This window comes from Stylophora pistillata, chromosome 14, assembly GCF_964205215.1.
Source record: "Stylophora pistillata chromosome 14, jaStyPist1.2, whole genome shotgun sequence".
In the NCBI taxonomy this organism is placed as follows: domain Eukaryota; kingdom Metazoa; phylum Cnidaria; class Anthozoa; order Scleractinia; family Pocilloporidae; genus Stylophora; species Stylophora pistillata.
Window position 1 is genome coordinate 4,444,922 of NC_142532.1, and position 24,751 is coordinate 4,469,672.

Consider the following 24,751-nt stretch of genomic DNA (forward strand, 5'->3'; position numbering starts at 1 on the left):
GTGCGTCTTACAAACTTGTGAATTTCCCTCAATAATGGGCAAAATTCTAATGATTAAGCAGTTTATTAGTACGGTCTCGCTGCTTGTGTGAGCCTTGCACACGCGATAAAATACACGAAAACTGCTGAGAAAACTCAAAGAAGAGGGATATATAGTGGCAAGGGAGCGCAAATCACTGCTTCCCGTGATAAGCTGCCAATAAAGGTGAGTTTATAATTTTAATAATTCTTTTCTCCTGTGTCTAGCATTTCGCTTGGTTTGCTTGGCATCAAGTTAATCCTTAGCTTGTTTGCTATTTTATGACGGCGACACTAACAAACGACGAATTTAATAAATGACGAGGTCGAGTCGTAAACTATGGTCATGTTTAAGTCTAGGATCCAAAATTTGTTCGCAATTTACAATGATGAATGTTTCTAGAAGTGCTTATTATTAAGGAGTTTAAGAAAACAATGACGGCAAAGGCAACGGCAACGTCACTGAACAAAAGTTTTGATGAGCAAAACAATGGCTGTGCACGTGCGTTATAAATGCTTGTAAATTTCTTTGAGTTCTCTGCAAAACAACAAAATGACCAAACTTGGCGTTTTCAGGAGAACGCGAGCGACGACGACTAATTTTTAAAATTTTTATTTCTTATTTAACGCTGCATTCCATATTCAGTTTTGAGATAGTTTTGAGATAGTTTTGACAGTGAAATACAAACTAAATGACTTAAAGTGTACCGCCAAATTCGTCACAGCCGTTCTCGCCTACAGCACCCCGTAATTACACTAAATAAAACTTTTGCGGTGATCAGATTTACAAAATAGGAGAGAAACAACTGTGAGAGTGAACGAAGTCTTGATGAAGCCATTAATTCCCAGAAGTGATTAACATGTAACTTCTCCCTGTATATAAACATTCCCTATCCAGTAACAGGTAATGAAAATACTCAAACGTATCAGATAGCAGTTGTCCTCTTGATCTAACACAAAATTCTTGTAACTATTTTAGAAGGAAATTTTTAACAGGCTCTAGGGGGAGAATTAACGATTAGATCTTGGGAATTAAAGGGTTAAGAATGGAAACAGATTAATTACTGATGATATAAAACGGAGTTTGGAATCATTTCGTGTTTCAAATAATTCACATCGTGAAAACACAAGTACATCAGGTCTTATTTCACAAAGTGTGAGTTATTTAGTTTTCACTTTGTGATACTTTTTCCTATTGATAATAATTCCCAGCTATACAAAACAAACTCAAATGATAATGTAGTGTTTTTGTGAACTTGCTTTCTTTTGGTAATAAACCTTAACACCCGGGGTTTGGGAGATAATTTTGTGATAGGACTGAAACAGTCAGCCATCATTTCATTTTCTTTCTTTCGTTATAAGTAGATGGCAACTACATATTGATCATATTTTGTAAGTTACGTCATGCCGGCGGTCACACAGCGATTCCTTCCGTGACGACTTAATTCGAAATTTGCGCGACTCCCTGGCATAAAACGACGCCATGACCGCCTTGTTGGATGAGATGTGTATTTCCGCCATGGTTACCGTGTGATTTTCGCTAAAACTCTGAACATACGTGACAAATGTATATTAAAAAAATGATGCTACTTTAATTATTTACAATTTCATGCGCTATCAACATAAAAATTATCATTACCAAGTTGATTTTTTAAGTAAAAATGTGGCAAAAGGAGACCACATCGCATCCAAAAATCGAGGAATCGTGAAGAAATAAAATCACATAAATCACCCTCCACAACTTATTCAATTTAGAAATTCCTTTTGAGCCCGCAAATTTTGTATTCCTTGATTTGAAATATTTACTGGTGTCGGCACCAGACTCTCTCGAGGTCCAGAACGTGCGCTTAAAATTGGGGTCCTGGGGCTCAACATGGTGGCGTGGTGCGACGTATGGTGTCTCTGTTTTATTGGTTCTACCTTGTAACGATCAATTGTAATTTTTGATTTTGTTGGCTCTTTTTCTTTATTTACCACCGCTGTTAGTTTTTCTGCTATGGCAACTTCGTCTCTAGTCTCTGGTACACTCATTCGTCACTTAAGACGCCTATTCCGTCTTGGACTTGGAACCTCCGGGGTTTCATGTCTTAGTGCTGTTAAACTGACGTCACATCTTGTCCGAGCTACGATAACGGCCTGGTGAGGAACAAATGAAAAACGGATCAATAAATGTCAAGGAGAGTAGTAAAAAGACAAATATAACATTTCTGCTAGATTATTGAAGCAAGGGAATTGCCTTTTGCACGCGTTTAGTTTTGAAGTTTAAACCGCAAAATAGGTTGTAGTTGTTCATCGTAGCAAATATTATAACACTTTAAAAGAGAAATGTAATCGTTTGTCTCACGACGTGGCCACTTGGAATGTAGATCGCGACATTTCGACTGCACAATGCTAGTCTTCTTCGGACTACAGGGGGAACTTGATCCGAAACATGCAAGCAATCACAGCCGTGGAATTCCATCCAATCACAGCTGAGCACAACCGCATATAGCTGACGCGTACTCATTCGACCTCATGGCCTGAAGAAGGCTAGTCGAAACATCGCGACCCACATCCCAAGTAACCAAACGATTAAATTTCTCTTCTAAAGTTTTGAAGTTGTTTGTTTGTTTACGGCTATAATCAAAGAGTATTCTCAATTTCTATCAATCATCTTTACCTGTAAGGTACTCTTGGCTGTGTGAGTCGAGCTTTCCTATAAAGCCAAAAAGAAATATCTGTCAGCTGATTAGGTTCTTACTGCAATGTTCATAATGTGAAGCTTTAAAAATTCGCTGCAATATAAAACTCATACTTGTTCTGCATCTTTTTCAGTCTGCAGTTTAAACATCTGTTCGCATTTCTTGATGTAATGTCGCCTAAAAGAACAACAAAACGTAAAAAATCACGTGTATATAAGTCTACTAACGATGATAGTCTACTGACTATCGAATGTAAAATGATTAACCTAAGTCTTCGATCTTTTTTTGGTAAAAAAAATATATATATTGCAAAGGAGCCATACCTTAAATCTGTATTGTCTGACATGAGTCCCTGCATTTTCATTGAATATCTATTGTCAACTTCTTCCACCTACAGGAGAAAGGTTCCAACCCATTTGATGTTGTCGAATTACATATTTTCCATCACAGTTAAAATAAAAATAAGACGTAGTATAAAGTAAATGAGATAAGGCCAGTTTCCCGCCTGATTACAAATGTGTTCGGGACGGTAAAGGAAGGATAGTTTACGACTTACCTTTTCGGCAAAGTGTTCCTCAAATGCGGCTAATTTGACTTTCTGTGGAAAGAGGTACGATCACAACGTCAATTAACTTGCGTCATTGAGCATGGGTGAGGTCAACATTCCTGAATATTGACCTAGTTCTTTTTTCACAATACTATGGAGTTAGCCTCCTTAGTGCGCGTAGCTGTCAGTCTGTCATTTTCGTGCGTCATGGAAAGCTTGAAGCGTGGTGCGCGAAAAAAAAAAAATACAGCGACGACGGTGACTACTGCAGACAGAGAGACAAAGCCACAAAATGAGAACGAGACAAATGACTGGCTCAAAGGTGAAAGAAACCTGGGACAAAAAGAACACCAAAGAATTGCAAAATAAACCCACGACACTCTTTGTGGTTCTCTTACTACTGACAGTACTTAAGGAACGTTCTGCGTTTTGGAACTCCACTTCATTGTCAAACCCTAGATAACTTTGTTGTTGTTGTTGTTGTTAAAAAGGAAAGGGTTTTATTGAATGTAAGTTGGCTACAAACAAATCGGGAAATACTCTTTGGTCATCCAGCCAGACAAGAGAGGAATCAATTCATTTTTCCCGCTTGAAGGGTCAGTAATAAAACTACGCACATGCTCTAAGTACATTGCAAAAGGCAGTGCGTGTGACCATTAAATTACGCTTGCTTAATGTTGTGGTCTCGTGCGCTGCCTTTTGAAATGACTTAAAGCGTACGCTTAGCTTGATTGCTGCAGCGACACTGAATAGAGTTAAAACATTTAAAAAGTAAAAGTTGAAGGAGCACCTTGTCCTCCAGTTCCATCTGAGTCATTCTAAGAATTTCTGTTTTTGTTTTGACTTTCTCTTCAAGCTCTTGTTTTCGCTGTTTCAGGGTCTGGGGGAAAGAAACACGTTAACGCTGACCGCGATGTGATCGCAAAAGAGTAAATACACTAAAAGGGAAAAGCTATCATCAAATACACGGGCACGACTTCTTTAAACACAAACATATAGCTTCAACAAGATAATTGTTGTCACGTTGCTGTACAAAGAACGCTTTAGAACTTTATGTGACTTTTTGTTTTCTTAAAATGTAGCCCTGTTTCGTTTTGATTGCGTGATTATAAAATATCCCTTTTTGGCTAGCCGCACAAAGAGTTGTTTCAGTTTAGTTTCCTAAGCATATTAGGCCTTTTTTCACGCGAACATTTTAGTTTTAAGGAGTTGTCCGTGGAGCAAAGAGGAGTTTTATAGGAGTCTATCGGAGCCTCTTTTACAACTTGGAGCTTTCTCATCCCCGGAGTCATGATCAAGATCAGACGTAAGTCACGATCGTTGAGTTCTTATTAGTTTTAAGTTGAGTTTTTTGTCGTCAGATTGTAATTTAGCTCGTTTCCTTAGCTTAGACAAATCGTGCATTCCTTTTTAGTTTTCACCGCAAGTGTTGTAACAAGTCGGCTAGCCTGATTACACGATTTAGTCCAATAAACGTGTTTAAGAGTCTGCTGTCCGTCCTGGACTTCACTGTGGTTGACCTGGCGAACCCAATTACGCTGCGTCCCGCGTCTGCCGTGCTGGGAACGCGACAATTGTTTTTTTTCTGGGAGCAGCTCTACTGACAGCATAATGTAGTCTTTATAAATATATTATAAACATTGTTTCACCTTCATCTCCAGGAGAACTGACTTGAGCTGTTCAGAATCTTGTACACACTCTGCAAACTTCTCCATTAAATTCTATAATTTTGACAAAAAAAATTTAGTTTCACTCGTGCGTGCAATTTTCCTAGGAGAAAAATTGATACAATTACAAGTTCCTTTGTACGTATACTTACATCTACTTCTTTCTTGTGATCTTCAACCAAAATCTGTATTTGTCTCTGAAACTCTTTGTTCATCTCTTCAATTTCCTTCTTTTTCTCGTGAAGCATTTCTCTTCCTGTTATAATTGGCATTATAAAAAGCTGTGGTTCAGTATATCCTAAGTCGATCTTTTAGAGCTTTCGTACAAACTTACAACCATATATAACATCATTTCTTAAGTTCCATCACAAATGTTGCAATCTGACAGAGTACGCTACTGTTCACCCAAACCGTGATAGGTACGCGAAAACTACTTTGTTTCCCTGTTTCCAACGTCTCGAAACTCGACTCTAGCCTCGAGCCTCGAAGTTATCGAGTAACGAAGATCGAGGATTAAGGATCAAGGTTCGAGGGACTGTCAACTTACTTTTGAGCGGTACCATCCTTAGTAAAGTGAGTAACTTCACATCGTGTGATTGTAAACAAAATATAATAACAATACGAGCCGGTGTCGTTGTCATGTTTTGAACGACTAGTAGATATACATACAAAAAAATTGCGATTTTTTTCTTTGCATTTCCATGCACGATTGTTGATTCACTCTTCGCCCTCACAAGCTTTCGAGAGCACTCAATCTTTTAACTCGCAAGATCTGACAGTAATTCTCTCCTCTAGCTGCTACACATTTCCTTGTAAATTGGCTATGAGAATTTGGTGTTAGGTCAAGATAACAACTTCTACCTGATAAGTTTGAGTATTCTCATTACCTGTTTACTGGATAATGTATGGATATTATAAGGAGAAGTTACATGTTAATCACTTCTGGGAGTTTAAGGGTGAAACTTACTATCAACTATACCACTAACACAGGTAAAGAGTACTCACTCTGCTTGGCTAATTCATCTTCTAGATACCTTGCATGTTCATCGCGCAGTTCTTTCTGTTAAAGAATTTTTTAAAAGAATTTCAGAAATATTTACTCATGTGGTTCAAATGTACCATAAACACGAGTTGCCACGGTTTACAGAACAACAATATCAATAAATTAATAAATACATTTTTTTGTTTACAAGTCGTGGAATAACATCATACCGATTTTCTTTGCCATTTGTAGTCCATCTCAGTTGCTACAGTCTCCTGTTGAAAAACCCAACAAGCAAGTAACTGTATGGAAGTGTAACAAGTATGACACTGCTATACCTCAGAAAGTGTGCGTAACCAAGCCACCCGTTTTAGATTCAGTATACAATTGACTCTCGCCGTACCACTACCCGTCAGAGTTAAGCCACACCCTTCTTGGATTGGCGGTAAATTATAGCCACACTGTTCAACTATTACTAACAGAGAAGCAATCTGGTGTGATGCGCCCCCATGCGCACAAACAGTGGGCGGGCCCAAACATTTCCAAGTTAACCGGCTCGCTAACAAGTGGCGCGTACTATTAGCGCAAGTCACGATCAAATAATTGCGTTCCAGTTAAAGAGTCGCATTTCGGAGATTTTTCTTGAAAAAGTTAGTTTTACTGTTATGGTTTTGTTTTTTTCTACCGATCATGCGAAAAGTAACAATTGCTTGGTTTTTTGCAACTTGAGAATTTTTCTGTCTCCTGTGCATATCATTTTTTAAAGTCTACCTCCTTATTTCTACGAGCAAAAATCTACTCATTCCGAAAACACGTCATTTATGAAAACACGTCATTATCAAGGTGGTATTATAATTAGGGGAAAAAGTAGCCCCATCTACAAGAAAAGTTTAGATTTACCTTATTTTACTTTACATACAGATCTCAGAAAAACAAACATTCCTTTCAACAAAAGTTTTACAGCTAAAGCCACGGCTTTTTAAATTACAATCTACATTTTCTTGCCTTGTAAGCTACAAATGCTCCCTGAAGATATTCCATTTCACCTTTAAGACTGGCTGTCGATAGAAGTACGAGATAAAATAGTTCAAAAACATAGTTCAAGGTTCTCTACTCGTTCAATGCGGCAGGTGAAGGCAATCCAGAGACAAGCGATAATCCGTGTTCCTTTTAAAACTATCAGGGACTAGACAAGCTTCAAGGCTGAGAGAGAAAATAGCGAACACTAAAGTGCGTTATCAACGCACTGCCATCTGGGGAAAGGAAACACATTGGTACATTTTTGTCAAGGCATAAATTTCTCTTCATTGCTTGAACTATATGAACTCTTTGCCATTTTGAGTATCCCAAAAAGAATATTGGGCGTAAACCTATTAGCGTGTACAAACAAACAATTGCTTTAAAGTTCTTCGAATTCATAGATTCGCTAAAGTTGTCATAATTTTACGCGGCATAGCAATTGTTTCAGTCTGTACCTTTCTCAATTTCAGCACTTCTTTTTTCTTCTCGAAGCTGCACATGTAAGAGTAGATACAAATATATCACTTCAAATATCTGTACAATATTCAAATATAAAATGATTCTCGCGTCGTAACAATAGTTTGTTCCAAACCCTCACTGCTTTTTAAACATATCACATTGAAGTACGTGAATACATTCTATAGTAACTAACTCGGGTACAACAAGATCACTATAGAGGTTTCAGTGTATATGATCATGTCGACTTCCCTCTTAAGACAATCAATAACTGTAGAATTGACAAGAAATTAAAATACTGCCGTCTGAAGAAGTTCTCCATCATCAATTCTATCATGATACGGCCAGAAAGTACAATGTACGTTTATATGATGCACAAACTAAATTATCTGACCCACTATGTGTTCTACATTGACTCTACGGCGATTTTCAAACGAAAAAACCTTGCGTGATACTTATTTTATTTAGGTGGCGCGTAAATAACTCGAAATAAACTTTCAACATTGATAAGTTTACCAAATAGGAAAGAAAGAGTTTACCATAAAGTGGGTCACTATCGCATCCTATTGGGAAATCACGCACTCGCGTCAGCCAAAGAGATTTCAGAAATTTCCACCACGCATCAAGTTGTATCAAAAGCTCATTAAAGGTTTATAAATTCCACGTTAAACACAACAAAGTTACCTTCTCGTCGAAAGAATTGTTTAGCTTCTTCATTTCTTCATCGTGATCACCTTCTATTGATCTGCAACGACAAAAATAAGTAGTTGAAGTTTTGAAGGCCGGGACTGCCGTAAAAAGTTACCTCTTCGATCATCGAGTCGATTTGGAATGCCAAATATCGTGCTGCCAAAGCCAGAGATACCTACTTCTTTCTTTACAAGTGAAGAAAGATAATTCGCACGTTGCGTAAGAGTGAAGATGATCCTGGAAAAGGTCGAACTTACCTGATATGCTCTCTGTGTTCTTCGTGTATCTGTTCAATATGTAAATGGTGGTTCTCGTCCGTCTAAAAAAAAAAATAAAATTAACAGATCTTTGTGGGAAAATTCTCCACGGTGCTTTTCAACAAATATGAAGTTTCTGATATAAGCAAACTCCCATCAGTGACCAAGACAGAATTTCTCCTTACAAGTTGAGATAGGTACCTTAACACGTTTCAAAACAGCTCTTAAATTATACATGCGTATTTCTTAGTTTTTTTCCATCTTAGATTTTATTATAAGCATACATTTTTAAATTCTATTTCCTTGGAAGTTTATTTACATACGTTAACCTCTTAAACTTCCCTTTTAGGGTTTTATTTGTGTGGTTTATTCTTTGATACCTTAAATAAAGTATGTAGGTATGTATGTATGTATCGATGCAATTATCGAGCAGACAAGAGGTACATGAGAAAATAGAAAAATATCTCCCCAAGGATTTTTTTGTTTAGCCAAAACCAAATTCTCTGAACTAACATCTTAAGAATTGTATGGCAGACGGTGAAGGAGATTGAATTACTTATGAGATTTTTAGATAGAAAAGGTTTAAGACTTCAAAAAGTCATTACGTTTTAACTAGAAGATTTTTCTCAACCCTCCAAATGATTCTGATTTACTGGTAACTCAGATGTCCATAATAATTGACAGCAAAATGAAACCAAGAATTCAATATCATTAAACAGTGAAGTAATAATCCTAAAAAAATAGGATTTAAGGTAATTAATTAATTCTAATTAGTTCCTTCCAGGCATTGAGACAAATCCTTAAATCAGTTCCAACTCAAACATGAACATTCACTTCTCCTAACCTTTTTCATGTACATTTTGTGGTTCAACCTTTCTTCTTCTAAAATTAACATCAGATCATCAATCTGCTGGTGAAGTTGTTGTATTACTATATCCCTGTATGATTTGACAAATAAATCAATTACTAGAAAAAAATGATACTTGAATTCAAAGATGTTATTTATCAGATATTTAACATCTTAACCTAATAGTAGTGATTATTTTATCTAAAAGTAAAATGATTTTTAAAGCACCATATACTGTAGCTACATTAAACAAACAGGTCTCTTAAATGGGGGCCAGTTCTGAAATGTTTTGAATAGAATAAATTAATTTGTTATTAACACAAAGAGCTCAAATGGAAATTAGCTATGATAGACTTACTTTTCATTGGGAGGCTGTGATCTAAGTAACCAAAAAAATAAATTACACAGCAATCAGTATCACAGAGTGTTTTGATCAAAACTGATAATGACATACTGACAGTGATATATGCCATACAATGTAATTCATTTGCAGCAGTAGTGGTCTGTTGTAGTAGTTATAGTAATAGTGGTTACTGACTTGTAGTAATAGTAACTGTTCATTAAGGCCATTTAATTATTAATGAAAATAATTTATATTACATTAATATAAATTATTTTCAGTAAAATAAATTTTATCAGTTATTACTTAATCTAATAATTGTTACCAAATAACAAAATGCAGTAAATGGCTTGAACCCGGGGGTAACATGTGAAGGTGTAGTCTGATCGTCCGGGTGAGTGTAGTCCTGAGAAGGACTGTTGTCGGTTGTAGTGACTGACGTTTCGACAACCTGTGCGGAAGTCATCATCAGAGTCAAGTGAATGATTGTCAGTAGAATGTTCTTATTCCAGTTCGTGTAAAATGATCGGTTGGTTTTGCCGTGATGTTATTGGCTGTAAGACTCAAGTGACGTAAGTCGGTCGTGATTGGTCTGTTTCGATCTGTCGGTAAAGTTAGGTCGTTCTTTTTCGGTCATTTCTGATGTTTATGTCGTGAATGAGTCGTTTGTATGGAGCGGGTAGTTGTTGACATCTGTTTAGGGGAGTCTGTTCTAAGTTAGTAAACCAGCTTTCCAGAGTCAGACGTTGAAAATAGTCAGTGCTGTAGGTTAGGCATTGCGCAGAGTCCCAGTCAATGTTGTGGTTGGTAAGTCGATGGTGTTCAGCAATGTGATTGCTGACATCACCTTTCCTCGTCGCCCGTCTGTGTTCAGTCAGTCTTGTTGTGAGGTTTCTTCCAGTCTCACCGATGTAGGAGGCTTGGCAGTCGGAACAATTGATCTTAAAAATCGTTCCCTGTCTGTTGCTCGGTTCGTCTTTGTCTTTAACGTTGGTTAGTAACTGACGTAGTGTGATGATGGGTTTGTGGGCGACGCGGATATTGAAGGGTAGTAAGATGCGCGAGATGTTTTCAGACATGCCTTTTATATACGGTATGGTTGCTGTAGTCGTAGGGGTTGCGGTGTCGTTTGTTTCGGTAGTGGTAGTGGGTCGGCGAGTGTTTCGTCGGATGAAGTCGTTGTTGTAGTTGTTCTTCGAAAAAACACGGTGAAGGTATTTGTTCTCGTTGGATAAGCTGTCTGTCGAGTCGCATACTAGTTGTGCGCGTCGTGTTAGAGTTCTGATAGTTGTGGCTTTGTGTGATGTAGGGTTGTAGGATGACTTGTCTAATACGTAATCTGTCGGTGTGTGTCGGTTTCCTGTAAACTGTCGTCCGTAATGAGTTGTCGTTGTGGCTTACCAGGCAGTCTAGAAAAGGAAGTTTGCCATTTTCTTCGACTTCTCTGGTAAACAGTATGTCAGTGTTTTGTTCGTTAAGGTGGTGGTGGAATGCGTCGATTTCGTCGTGTCGAACGGCGGTGAATGTGTCGTCAACGTAACGTAACCAAAGCGGTATCGTTTTTCGGCAAGTCGAAAGGGCGCGTTCCTCGATGTTCTGCATCACAATTTCTGATATAACAACAGAAACTGGAGACCCCATGGAAGTGCCGTGTAACTGTTTGTAGTGTTTACCGTTGTACTGAAAGTAAGTAGACGTTAGGCAAATGTTTAGCAAGTCCATGATGTCGTCTGTCGGTAGTGGGTCGGTAGATTGTCGGGTTGCAGTCTCAGTAGATTGTAATGCCAATTGAAGTGGAATACTTGTGAACAGTGATTTTACATCAAATGACACTAGTTTGTAGTCGTCAGGTATCTGAACAGTCTTGGTAGCGTTAATGGAGTCTTCAGTGGATTGTAGTTTATGTCTGGATTTTTCGGTTAGCGGTTCTAGTATTGTCGTCAGGTACTTGGATAGTTGGTATGTGGGAGAGCCACAGAAAGAAACAATAGGTCGCATCGGGAAACCAGGTTTGTGTAGTTTAGGCAAACCGTACAGTTTCGGTGGCATTCTACTGACAACAATCATTCACTTGACTCTGATGATGACTTCCGCACAGGTTTATTTATTTAATCACTTTCACCAGAGTGTGGTGAGGGTCGCACAACAGAGCGAGGCTCCAAATTAAGTGCGCCCTATATCCCACCAATCCCACCCCAGGGGAGGACATCCATCACACAGTAATCTCGTGTGTGGGAAGTTGTCGAAACGTCAGTCACTACAACCGACAACAGTCCTTCTCAGGACTACACTCACCCGGACGATCACACTACACCTTCAAATAACAAAATGTTATATCATTTTCTTATTTTAAGTTTACAAAATTTAAAGATATCATCATCATTTATTCCAATTTTTTTCACTGACCTGAAAAACCAAGGTAACTGATTTAAGGAGGAGCAAAAATACTTTCAATATCTCTATCAGTCTTTGCCTTCTTTATCTTTGTGTGTCTAACCACATGGACACAATATCAATGATACCAAAGGTACAATATTGATCGATAACTACTTTTCTAAAAAGCTACTGGTATACACAAACAAGATTGGTTAGTTCATGTTTCAAGATGCTTAAAAGTATGTTAGCTGAGATTTAGGGTTATTTCTTGATGCTTTTTTTTTTTTTAATTATTAGGTTTGTTGGGTAAAAGCTCACCAAATCAAGATCAACTCATCATGTGAATAGCCCATTTCCGAATTACCCCTGGCCTCTTTTTCAAAACGAGGCCTGGTGCTCAACCAATATTCTTGTGAAAATGAGTTTAATTTGCATTTGAATGAAAACTTATTATCATGTGAAAGGATGAGCACCAAGACTCGTTTTGAAAATGAGGCCAAGGGCAATTCAGAAATGGGCTATTAGATTAATTATTTGTCAATTTTAAAAAAATCCTCACTTTGGAGATTGAAACTCAAAAGAAAATAAAAAAAGAAATTTTAATAATAGAAATCCTGCAGTTTATGGTTTAAACTTGATCAATTTTTTATTCATCTGTACAATACAGGTACGTTGCGTGTTTTCTACAGAAATTATCCATTTATTAAATGGATAATTTCGGTAGAAAACACTCAACATACCTGACTGTATTGTACAAATGAATACAAAATTTATGCTCAGCTTTGGCAGCAATTCTGATTTCTGTTCCTAGACCTAAATCCATCATTCTGAAAATGAAAACTGAAGTTTTCACCTACTTTGTAAAGAAGACAAAAGTTATAAATTCGATCAAGACAATTGAGTACATGTACTTACTTTTTTCTTGTTTTTTCCTGGTAATAAACGAAAGGAACCCAAATGAAAGATTTTCAAATCAATACAAAGACACATTGTTATTACATTAACTAATATATACCACCATTGTGATACCTTTTATTGAAAGCAAATTATAACTTTTAATAAAAACCATACTTAATTTTATCAACTCTACATGCAATCTATATATGTGATTTCTCTAATAAAAATTTGTGTTGAATAATGTCTTAGGAAGTAATTCCTAAGTAAATGGCAAAAATAATTTCCACTTTAAACATCCTACACACATCAGTTCATAATTCACAAATAATACCAAAAATCATGATTATGGAAAAGACCAGTTGGCAGTAAATAGATAAAAATGTCTTTCTTTTCCAGTGAAGTCCAAACATTGCAACACATTATCATTTAAAGGAAAAAAGAAATTCATTCAACCATGTGGAGTGACTGTAGCATGTATTGTCAGTTTCTTTTGACAGACCTCACCTTGGTACCATCCTTGAAAAAGAATTCATCTGTAATTGTTACATTTATCTTTTCTTTACTTCTGGATAACAAATAGCCAGGTGCTAAGGTAATTGTCATGCCATCCTATTGATGCGAGAGAATTATGTATATAAAAAAATTGATCCATAAATCAAGATATGCACTAAACCTTTACATGACAACTTCAAAGGAAGACATTTACATGGTTATATGAGTGGGAGCCAGGTACAGTGGCCACATGGTAAGTGCACTTGACAATGGATCGAGTTGTTTGGGTTCAAGCCCTGACCAGGGACATTGTGTTGTGTTCTTGGGCAAGACACTTTACTCTCACAGCGCCTCTCTTCACCCAGGTGTTTAAATGGGTACTGGCAAATTTAATTCTGGGGGGTAGCCCTGCAATGGAATAGCATTCTATCCAGGTGGGGAGGCGGGGGAGGGGGAGAAAAATTACTCCTAGTTGCTTCATGCTATAGAAACCAGTCTAAGAATTATTGCACCCGTCTGATAGCTAGGTCACTTTGCTTGTAAACAGACTAAATACCATAAGAATATTCACAAAGTTTTAAACCTTTACTAATTCACGCCCTCGCTAACATCAGTATCGTTATTCTCCATAATGTTAATTAGATATTTCCTAACTTGCCAGCAATGAGGATTTGTGTAACAATCAATAGCTTTTTTAGTAGGTGATCATTTCCTTTATTCTCCTGACCTTTATGTGTGATTCAGGGGTGATATTGAAAGGAGAAATAAGTTGCTAATCAATGCAAGGAGTCAAAAGGTTCTGAAAGAATAAATTACATAATCTCATTGGTTTTAAGTACTTACATCATTAAAAGGTTCCTCAAGAGAATTTCTATGTTGTGCACTCTGCACTTGTCTCCACCTGGCACATCTAATAGAAATGATTCAGTTGGAGAGATACTGCCTACATGTAATGCATTTTGTTGTGATGATTAAACTCAAACTTTTTTACAATAATGAAACAGACTGCTAGCAAAAAAAGCAGTCTGCGATAACACTATACTCTACAAGTAGTATAATTAAATCTCCATACGCTTTATTACAAATGCTGCAATCTGGTTGGCTAATTGCTTCTTTAACCTTATCTTCTCCATGATTAATAGTGAGTAGCCTGTCTTGTTGCTGACTTTTGAATGACCAATAATGATCCTGAGCTACACCTTAAAATTGACCAAAGAGACTTGATTTACTTATGTTAAGTCTGAATTTTAAAGATTGAATGCTCAGCAATGACACATCTGGAAGTTCTGTTAACTAACCTTGCACGAGGAGAATCGTCAAAGGTGACATTAAGTCTGCTTGGGGTGGATCTAAAGATGTAAATAGCATATATAACATAACTAAAGCAAAGCGCAGGCTCTGATTGGTTAATTCAGCATCTACTATTGCCCATGGGTGCATGCTGCTGACGTGAGCAAATGCTAAGACTATTTTCCGCGTGCGCTTGTTTTTTCTGATCACGTAAGATTTGTTAAATAAAAGGGAACTATTGTTACAATATATCAATGTTATGTTATAAAACAAATGGTGAATGCCATAGTGTGCACTATTGAGTTATGGATGCACTTGGGAGGTTTGCTAAGCACTTAAGAAGCTAGAGTTGCACGAGGCGATAGCCGAGTGCGACTCTTATGCTTCTTTTGTGCTTAGCAACCTCCAGCGTGCATCCATAACTCAATAGTACACGATATGGCATTCACCATTTGTTAATTAAAAAAAATCTATCAAGAAAGGCCAAGTTTTCCAGTTGTTTGGAAACTTTTTTGAAGCTTCAGTGGGAATACCCTTATACCTTTACCCTTTGTTTTTTTTTTTTTTTTGTGGGGGGGGGGGGGGCTGGAAATCCATATAATTTTTACTGAAATTCACTGGTTACCAAAGCGCTCACTATTCAGGCATTTGAAAATAATTCGACATTATTTAGTTGATCAGAAAATACTGATTATTCCATACTACTATTTACTGCATACAAAGTTATTCATAAATTATAAATTTATTATTAATACATGTATCCATAACTGTACAGTAACTAACAAAGGTGGTAATCTTCCTTTTTGCTTGTTTTGGAGAACAACTCTTCTCCTAGAACACCAATGACAACTTATTGAATTACAAAGAACATACATGCATGCAGCTAGATTTACAACGGAAGATTTTTATTATAAATACAAAATCAAAATTTTAATCATAATTACTTTTGGTTCTAAGTCATAGATTTCCCTTAAAGATCCTGAGATTATTCTAGGGGTGCTGTTTACTTGAAAAAGCAAATCAGTTTATTGTTCATCATTATACTCTCAAATAATTCACAGAACTACATAATCAATGTCAACACAAACACGCATAATTTGATTAAACAGCTGCAGGAAATCGCATCACGTTAAGATATTCATGTTGAGAAATTTTTCTTTAACTGTTGCCTGTGATCTCCGATTAAAAAATTCGAGCAGAGAAACTTCTAAAATTCCTAATTTGACCTAACATTGCTGATAATTAATTTACGTCACACTACAGGTCCAATGATTAGCATCTATAAAAGCTACAATTTACTAAACTTGACAGATTTAAAAAGTAACCAACGCTATAATTCGGTTAATCAATTCGTATCAAAAAAATGAGAACTCTTACTTTGGTCTGGTTCTGTTTTCTGTCCATGGCCGACCTTTTCTTTCTCTAGCTGTAGCAGTTTGCGCCCTTCGATTCATTTCTTTGCTTCCAACTTGTCCTTTTACCCAGGCTGGTCCTTTGTAAGGTGGCCTTGTACCATTAATACAGATCGTTTCTAAAATCGCTTCGGTCATCTTGATGTTAAAGCGTGATTGCGAAAATCTTATCCACACATGTAAATGGTACAGCAGATTGTGATCTTCGATAATTTTTCAGCAGTTTTACGAACATCTGCCGCCGAAGTCTGCCTTTCTCCAGTCACGCAAGTAAACATCGGAATGTTGTCATTCTCCAAGCCCTTTTACTAATCTTTTGCAGCAATCAGAAGCGAATGTTTATTTTCCATACAGTATAAATCACCATGGAAAATCAACGGTATATTTGTTTTGAAATCGCGGCGGAATTGAACGAAAAAACCTTTGAATTTTGCATGTCAAAAGCCGACATCGTTTTAAAAGTCAAATTGTCAGCGGACTAACAATACACGTCGTAACCATGACAACCTTCGAGCTGCAAAAACTATCCATTTTCCCGCGCAAATTCTGACGAATGGAAGTTTTCTAAAAGGCTTTCATTAATGAATTCTTTAAGTATACTTTTGCAAGATTTTAAACTGCCTGATGACAACAAATTTTCCGCTAGATTGTGCGGTTTTTGTTACCTTTTTTTGAGCGTTTTTTCGTTGATCCACGCTAGTTTTTCGGCCGTCGATTCGCCGGTTCTCGCTTAAATGCGGGTCTGAGTTACTTTAAAACTTTCCAAGGGATAAATTCATTTGTTTTTACCAAAATTTGTTTTTTACCAAAATTTGTTTTTACCAGTGTGACTGATCCACGGAAAGGAGACGGCAAAAGAAATATTTCATTAGGTAAAAGTAGCCTCGAGCTCCTTCCAAGGTCAGGTGGTTGTTCAGAAACACGGTAGAATGGGTACAAGATTAAGATAAAAGTACAAAGGCATTGAATCTCGTTTTGAAATACTCGAACCTTTTTTTGTTTATCTAGCAACTTCCCCCCCCCCCTCCCTCCCCCCGCCCACCGCACAGAAAACTGAGATGGCTGGGCAAAACATGCTCTCATGGGTGAAAGCGACCTGTTCCCAGGGCCTCTTCCCCTCACCTGGAGCGAGAAAAGAGAGGGGCTCCAGGGGGCGGGAAGATGAGAGACCCTGGGAACGAGGTTGGGGTAAAAGTAATCTAATATTTCATAACTTTGCGCTCGAAGGCGTAAGTCTCTTCGTCCAACAACGAAACGACAAGAGATGCCTGATACAAGTGAATAGTTTAATGGTACCAAGAGCAGGCTAACCCTGATGATAAATACAGAAATTGCATGAAAAGTGCGCTAAAAGAGTGATAAAAGCGTGATGCTCTGCTTAAGAGTGGCGTCGTCTGATCAGGTGAAACAGTTGCGTTGGTGTATTCTGAAAAAAAAGTGAAAAAAAATCAAAATAAATGAAAGCCAAAAGAAAGCAAAGAAAAAGAAAAGGGAACAGGCCTTACAGTTTCCCGCGGCCGAAGAAACGCTCGTGCATGTCTAACCTTTTCACTCCCAAGATCTCATTAGTAATTCTCCCTTCTGTCTGTTTACAATTATGATGTTAGTTTAGAGAATTTGGTCTTGGATCAACTAATAATCCAATAGTTAAAAATTTTCTTAATTCTCATCACTAGTCCACTTGATATTGTATGGATATTGTAATTTAGGAGAAAAGCCCGCCTTACACTGATGAGAGTAAAGGGTTAAGTACTATTAACGAGGGCAAGCCCACAGACTATTTCAAGGTCAAAAATACATGCGCTCGCCTGATTGGTCGATTGATCAGAACCTAATCATTCTAACCAGCATATGGCAGTCTGCGGCCTTTCCCTACATTTAAGCAGTTCGGAAAAGGCTCAAAAGTCTTGAAAAAAAGTTTATCTTTTAAATCGGCACTGTTAATCCCAAAGGTATCGACCAATATTTTTCATTTTACTAAAATTATTGTTTCTCTCGTCACCATGTTCCCTCCTTTTTCTGCATTTAAACACACACACAACCCACAATAGGCCATTTTACAGTTGTGTACTTAGTTGCCAAGCCTTTGATTTGGAGTGAGGCTGAAGGTGACCAGTATCTAATTAGCATGATAACAAAGTAATTTACATTTGAAAAGTAGCAAGGCTTGTAACATAACAAGGTCACCTGTAGCCTCACTCCTGTTCAAAGGCTTGGCAACCAAGCAAGCAACTGCAAAGTGGACTGTTCTTCCATTCGCTCTGACGAAAAGCCAACGCTCGAATCGTCATCTGTGAAACTCTTTACGATGGCCAGATAACATCATCAGCTTAGTTGATAAAATCCAAAATACCTGGTTAGAGCCTTAGTATGTTTCGAAGGACGCTTACGTGATTTTTGCTTCTGACAACAGAAAACTGACCTTGTTTCGGTATCACTACGATACTTCGTGTCACTGAGATAACTGCTGGACCAATTTTGACTGTAAAAGTGTAATCTCCAGAGTCTGATTCTTTCAGGTTTCGTATAATAAGAACAGTCAGCCAGTTTTCTTTCTTGGTAAAAGTGGTGTGAAGGAGAACGCGCCCGTAAAGCGAAGCTTTCAGCGGTATTCCGCTTTTCTTCCAGACCATGTCTTGCAGCTAAAATCGCAACGAATATAAATCACAAAATTACTTCAAGGGATCATTTGTCTTAGCCAATCACAGATCAAGATTTAATAAAACTATTGCAATACGACTCCTACTTAAAATATCTTCCTTACTAATATACGAAACCGCTGTCCAACTAAACCACTCACGCAGATCTGGAATAAGAGCTACTGTTACACGCCAACTCACCTGTGCTTTAGGCTCACCACCCCTCACAGTAACGTTTATGTTCACCACCGGTTCTCCCTCGGGAAGTCTCTGATACACGGCATGCGGCTGAGCTATCAGCCTTGGCTTGACTAGAGTTGTAAAAAGTAGGACAGCATACTTTGATAAATATCGATAGTTCAAGTTCAGTTTTGTTACATGCGTAGAAAAAGTAAACAGTTTGAAAATATTGGCAATAAGTGATCGTGGGTTTAAACTTGATGAAAGTAATCTCAAGGTCTTAGGTTCAATTTTAACAGCTCTGTTTAGTCTTGCCTTTGTTCTTCCTCGCGTGAGCTTATTTTTAAAAAGGCAGCTCCTTAGCGAAAGAACAACGTAGGTCCCTGGCTCTCTCGATCTCCTTTACCCTCGTGCATGTGCAATTCAAAAAATCAATATGCTTACGAAAGGAACCACTTCAGCTAGGTTTAATTCTCTTGAAGTATGAAGTACTTGAACTTATATATCGAGGAAGTTTATCTCAAGTAATTTCTCTTACCTCGCCATTAAATATGAAACCTAGCCAATCTTTATCGAGGCCAAATCGGAATCGTAACAAAAAGATAATTTGTTGGCTTCGTTAAGCCTATACTTACTTATAACTCTGACTTCCACTTTCTTTTCAAACTGACAATATTTTCCCCTAGCCACAACCCTGTATGTACCGGCGGTGTCAAAACTGATCCGAGTTAGTTTAAGTTTTTTTCGGAAAGACGACGAACCATATCTTTCCCCTGATTGAATGAAAAAATGTAACAATGCAAGTAATGAAACATTTTACCCGAAGTTATTGTTTTGAAATCGTGCATGATTATTATCAAAGTGGAACCAAGGAAATGAGAGATTTAAGGAGCCTGGAAAAGTGCGCAAAAAAATTATGGGCAGAACAACTGATCCCTGGGAAGTTTAGGATGCCACGACGGCGAAGCCTGAGTGAACATCTCTTTAAAATTCAATTTTTGTTTCCCCAAGGTATATTACAACTAACTCAACGTTTTTGCTGTGTCTAACATTGAGTTTGGATTTAAAAAAAAGGTGAAAAAAATTTCAGTCGGTGATTCCGTTTTCAGAATGCGTAAATTTAGCGATACCTCGTTGTTGTTTTGCAATGGATCAACCAGGAAATGTACACAGATTTCAAATGCACGTGCTAAGTTGTTGTTCTACCCAAGGATTAGATCTTTTGTTCGTCCCCACCCTCGTTAATTGTCGAGGCTGTCATGATTAGCATGAGGTCCCTTACCAGGGAAAGTGAATCCCTCCGTTTTCCTTTCTATTTGAGTTCCATTGTGATACCATTCGACAGTAATAAGCGTCTTTTCATTATCGATTTTTACTTCTAGAATATCGCTGATGTCTTTTACTGCTACATGAGGAGAAGGTGTTACCCAAGTGATTTCGGGCACATCTGAGAAAGCAAAGAGGAGTTCAAAATATAAGGGTGAGTGAGTATGTGCAATAAGTAATTTAAAATCTATAGAGATTATGAAAAGTAATAACGCTAGTAGATAGGTCAACAGAGCTCATCCTCGCTGCGATTCGAAAGATATCTTACGTAACAATTTACATGAAAAAATTACGACAGTCTGATTGGCTGAAAACAAGTGCATTTTTCGTGTAACACGAGTACAAAGTTGTAACACAAGTGTTGATTACCAATAGCGCGCGCGCAGTCAAAATTTTATCTGTCTTGACTTTCTGTGATGCTTTTTTCATGTAAATTCTCAAAAATTAACAACACAATTTCTTGTGAAATTTGGTGTAAATAAGCACTTATAAATTTTTCAAAGACTATAAATGCACTCGCCCTATGGGCTCGTGCAATTTTGTTGACTCTAAAAAAATCATTTACTCCTGCTTATTAACACCAAATCGCACCCGAAATCATGTTTCTGCCTATACTTAGGGCCTGTTTACATAAAGGGAGGGTGCCCCGGCTAACTGGGCTACCCGCCTAGAAGGGTTGAAACATGGCCCGCCTTGACATGCAACTCACCTAACCGAGACAGTGAGTGGGCTGCGTGGGCAATCTTTTGAGCGGTCGCTAAGCAAAACAAACAAAATTGCCGTGAATTTGTTTTGATAACAGTGGTTATTTCAGCTTCCTGCACGGGCACGAATCTGTTCTCTGCCTGAGACTCATCTACTACATTGATCTCTTCAGACTGGCAGTGATTTTTTTCGGCAGAGAACACTGGCAAATGGTAACGACGTAAAATACTGACCTCGGGCCGCCATGTTTATCGATGTTTTCGCGGTTAATCTCTCCTCGGCTAGCCGGATAGCCCGGCACGAATCGTTTACATGGTAAAAAGCTATCCCGCCTAGCCGGGTACCCCGGGCAAGTAGACAGGGTGCCCCGGGTAGGCGGGCTACCCAGTCTAGCATGTAAACGCTTCAAGCGTTTTCCAAAGAAACGCATGGGGATTTAGCCCGCCCAGGGTAGTTCGGTTAGCCGGTTAGCCCTGTTAGCCGGGGCACCCTCCCTCTATGTAAACAGGCCCTTAAACGAATGCAGTTATCAGATATTTTAAAGTGACTTAATGTTATTAGTGTACTCGAATGAGTGAAAATATACGATTGGCTAAAAGAAGTATGAAGCAAAGGCGGATGAGAACGGAGAAATGTTGTATAGAATAATTGAACAAATCTAGCTTTGGCCTGTTTTCTCGTGTTACCGGAGAGCTGAGTGGCGATAGAGTACCAGCTAATAAGCGTACTTGGTTATCTTGTGTCAAACACAGAAAAAACCGCGTGCTGGGGATAGCCAATTTGTTATAACAAGGCCGGCGCGATAGACATAATGTGACAACAAAGGGAAACAGAGGATTTACGTCCATTCCGGGTTCCCAATAATTTCGTAATGTGTTCCTGACATTTCACAGCAACCAAGCTATACTAATACTACACTCCTAATTGGAGCTAGGTAGTATGAAAGTAAATCCTCTTGCGAAAAGTCACCAAAAAAAAACAAAAAACAATCAAGACTTTGGCACAATCTTTTCTATGAGGATTCCAGCGGAATGACTACAGAAAATTCATCCAAAATTTGAAAGAGCTTACCTTTGGTAACAATGATTCGAGTCTCGCCTCTGGCCCTTCCGTACCGATTGCTGACTTCTACCTCGTAGATTTTTCCCGTTTCGATGAGTATGGGGTTGTAAATAGTCAAAGTGACGGATCTCTTACCAGTAAACGTGCGTATCCGTTTGTTTCCTACATATCTTATCAAAAACCAATGAACAACCCAGAAATGTGGCTTCTCGTTGTTGTTGTCGAGTAAGGTAACATTTACTTTCGCTGGAGTTCCTAAGCATGCGCCGAACGTTTCCGGAAGCGAAATGCGAAGTTCATCTACACGGAGAAATAAAACGACCACTGAGAAATTCACATCCACTAAAATTTATTTTAAAATTACACACACCAAAACAAAGACAAAAATTGCCTGAAGCTTACGCTTATGGGAATGTGTCTTGGTTTAAGAAAGCAGAAGTTCATTATGGTGAGTGGTGAGGCCTTAAATTCTAATCGAAACGTTCGTATACTTTAGCTTTACGCAGTCCGTTCAAAACTCGTCAGTTTTCCCGGCCCTTTTAGCAGCTCTTCATCCTTTTGAGTTCCTCTGAAATACTCTTGTTAAAGTGTTGACACGTTGGTAAGAGCAAAACTCGCCAAAATGTTTCTATCTTATTATTTGGACTGGGTTTTTCTATTAAGAATAGTTTTCCTCTTTAAATACCCACCAGCTCCCACAACTACACGCTAGAAGCGCCGATCTCAAGTTGTTTAGCGTCTGCCGAAAAGAGAAACATCCGCGCGATTTAAGACGCACCCTTTGTCTGTGAAAGGGAGAGCACTACAGGCAAGTTTGTGTCACCTGTTCAGGAAAGCTTCGACAACGTTTAAAACGTTCTCGAAAATGTTCGGAATATCTATGACACTTTTCAGGCGTCTCTGAATTTTATGGCTGTTTTCCCAACAATGCTAACACACGGGATAAAAAGCGTTTGCGTCAGCTCTCCAGGAAAGCTTCTGCGATCTTCGGAACTTTTTCGAAAGTATGCAGAATATCGATGGCAATTTTCGAACGTCTTCGGACGTCAACGGATCAAATAGTCAGTCTCTCACCTTCATGACGCAGTTCTATAACGGCTTGGTTCCCTACACCTCTACTGGGAACGAGCACTTCAATCTTGTATGTCCCAGTGTCAACGGGTGACCATCTTTCAATCTCTAACACGTGACTTCCGGTAAAATCATCTCCATAGTAGGCTTTGTCGTAGGACCGAAATCTTTCACGGGCTCGGAATCGGCGCCCATCCGTGAAAATGTCGTTGTCTTGTTCGCTCTTCATCGTGTATAGCAGTGACGTTTGCCGATTCGGGTCGGTAACGAAGTAATCGAATATCTTAATCCACTTTAATCGATCTGAATCAAATTTGGACCACTTGATCCTGTAGCTTTGAAATTTTCCTGAATGAGAAAACTCATTGTAAGTGAAAAAAATAGGTCCCTTGGGCGTTTATGTTGTTGCTACATAGCTTAAGAAATGTTCGACAGAAACAGTTACACGCCTTAGAAGGTAACTTCAACCATCTTTGGCTCGTGTGCTGATTTGTAATCTATAAAAACTACTAAGTGTTTATTCCACTGCACTTATATGTTTGTTGAATTACGTAAGGCAGAACTGACTTTTAAGTCTATGGATAGCGCTACGTCTAATGAGATATTGTTTATTATGCTGTGCATGGCGATTCTAACTTTTAATTCTTTGGATGAAACCCTATTGTGGGACTATGATTGAAATGAATCCTACTCAGGATTATTTTCATTGGGTACTGTCTCTCATGCTATACGATGTAGTGATGACTTCAAAGTACATCAAACCCTTGTGTTTGACCATGCAAACAAAAACCTCTGAGCTGTACTCTAATGAAGTACTAGATAGATTTTAGCACTGTGTTTACGTGAAACGTGAACGACCTTGTTTTTCCCGCCATTTATCAAGTTTTCGGTTGCGCTTTGCCGTTTGTACGTGAAAAAAACCTGTTTCGCGCTTGCCATGTACATAAGATTTTCTTTACTTTTTCTCTCACAGAGTAAAAGTTAATTGCCGGAAAAAAGGGCACAAAACCATTTCTTCGAGTCCTTCCTTTAAGTCATACAGGAGTGCCTTCAAATCCACTGTGACGTGAGCTCATGCGACGCTAAAACAGCAAAATTCGCGCTATTTCACGTGGAACGTGAAATGGTAAGCTGACGTTTGCCATTCCACGTGAACGCATTGCTAATTCTCTCTACTATTTATCGTGCTGAACGAGGTGGTTCCAAGTTTTCAGTTTCATTCAATTCAAGCGTAAGCTAGCGAGCAGCACTTTCATATTGAACTGTTTATCATGCTACACAGATTGTTCCTACCTTGTCATTCCATTGAGGAAATTTGAAAAACTAGAACCATGGAGCAGTACCGTCACGTGGTACCAAAGAGATAATATTTACTCGTGAGTCTCTGAATACACTACCATTGCGTTAGTATTCATTTGAAAACTACTAAGATTAACCTATATAGCTAGCTTGATATGGAGGTAATAAGACAAACATAAAGACTTACTCATAGCCCTGATGAAAAATGGTTTAACGAATTCTCGATGATTGGTTGGGGAATAATCCTTAAAATCATCAGGCACTTTCCATACATTTCCAGGCATCGCATACGACGAGAAGCACTTGTCGACGCTCTTAACGAAGTGATCATAGCCTTTCCGTTGCGCAAGTTTCGAACAATAATAAATTACTCGGTTGTCGTTCTTGATGTATCCTAAAAACCGTTGGCTCCATAAACGGTCTCCACTGTAGCTTCTCGGTTCCATTGCTGTGTAGTATGCTGGGTTTTTTATTTTTAAGGCCGGTTGAGAGAGAAGC

General features: G+C 38.3%; 2 protein-coding genes across 2 annotated transcripts in view; both read right to left on the bottom strand.

Moving 5' to 3' along the window:
- Positions 1 to 1,585: 1,585 nt before the first annotated feature.
- Positions 1,586 to 16,446, bottom strand: LOC148716171 (flagellum-associated coiled-coil domain-containing protein 1-like). The gene is made up of 21 exons (XM_088745488.1): positions 15,937 to 16,446; positions 14,568 to 14,618; positions 14,113 to 14,179; positions 13,282 to 13,386; positions 12,796 to 12,812; positions 9,523 to 9,543; positions 9,162 to 9,255; positions 8,318 to 8,379; positions 8,055 to 8,115; positions 7,370 to 7,406; positions 6,900 to 6,952; positions 6,125 to 6,169; positions 5,918 to 5,972; positions 5,065 to 5,168; positions 4,895 to 4,966; positions 4,036 to 4,125; positions 3,255 to 3,296; positions 3,022 to 3,089; positions 2,812 to 2,875; positions 2,677 to 2,712; positions 1,586 to 2,153 (listed from the first exon to the last, which is right to left on the bottom strand). Exons 1-21 carry the CDS (start codon positions 16,107 to 16,109, stop codon positions 2,052 to 2,054), a joined length of 1,419 nt encoding a protein of 472 aa, XP_088601614.1. The 5' UTR covers positions 16,110 to 16,446; the 3' UTR covers positions 1,586 to 2,051.
- Positions 16,447 to 17,094: 648 nt separating this feature from the next.
- The window catches only part of LOC148716172 (uncharacterized), a 30,223-nt gene continuing 22,566 nt past the window's right edge, over positions 17,095 to 24,751 (bottom strand). The window contains exons 20-27 of the mRNA XM_088745694.1: positions 24,441 to 24,713; positions 22,958 to 23,302; positions 21,893 to 22,183; positions 20,073 to 20,237; positions 19,426 to 19,563; positions 18,812 to 18,921; positions 18,394 to 18,613; positions 17,095 to 17,397 (exon numbers count right to left, since the gene is read on the bottom strand). Of these exons, the coding sequence (XP_088601820.1) occupies positions 17,258 to 17,397; positions 18,394 to 18,613; positions 18,812 to 18,921; positions 19,426 to 19,563; positions 20,073 to 20,237; positions 21,893 to 22,183; positions 22,958 to 23,302; positions 24,441 to 24,713 (1,682 nt within the window). The 3' untranslated portion in view covers positions 17,095 to 17,257. The remainder of the gene's footprint in view (positions 17,398 to 18,393; positions 18,614 to 18,811; positions 18,922 to 19,425; positions 19,564 to 20,072; positions 20,238 to 21,892; positions 22,184 to 22,957; positions 23,303 to 24,440; positions 24,714 to 24,751) is intronic.

Bases quoted from the DNA above. Each gene is read 5' to 3' on its own strand.
- LOC148716171 (XM_088745488.1), bottom strand. From the start codon at position 16,109: ATGACCGAAGCGATTTTAGAAACGATCTGTATTAATGGTACAAGGCCA. The intron at 13,387-14,112 runs GTAAGTACTTAA...TCGCATCAATAG, and splicing joins TTGAGGAACCTTTTAATGAT to GATGGCATGACAATTACCTT. The intron at 2,713-2,811 runs GTATGAGTTTTA...TTGGCTTTATAG, and splicing joins CTGAAAAAGATGCAGAACAA to GAAAGCTCGACTCACACAGC.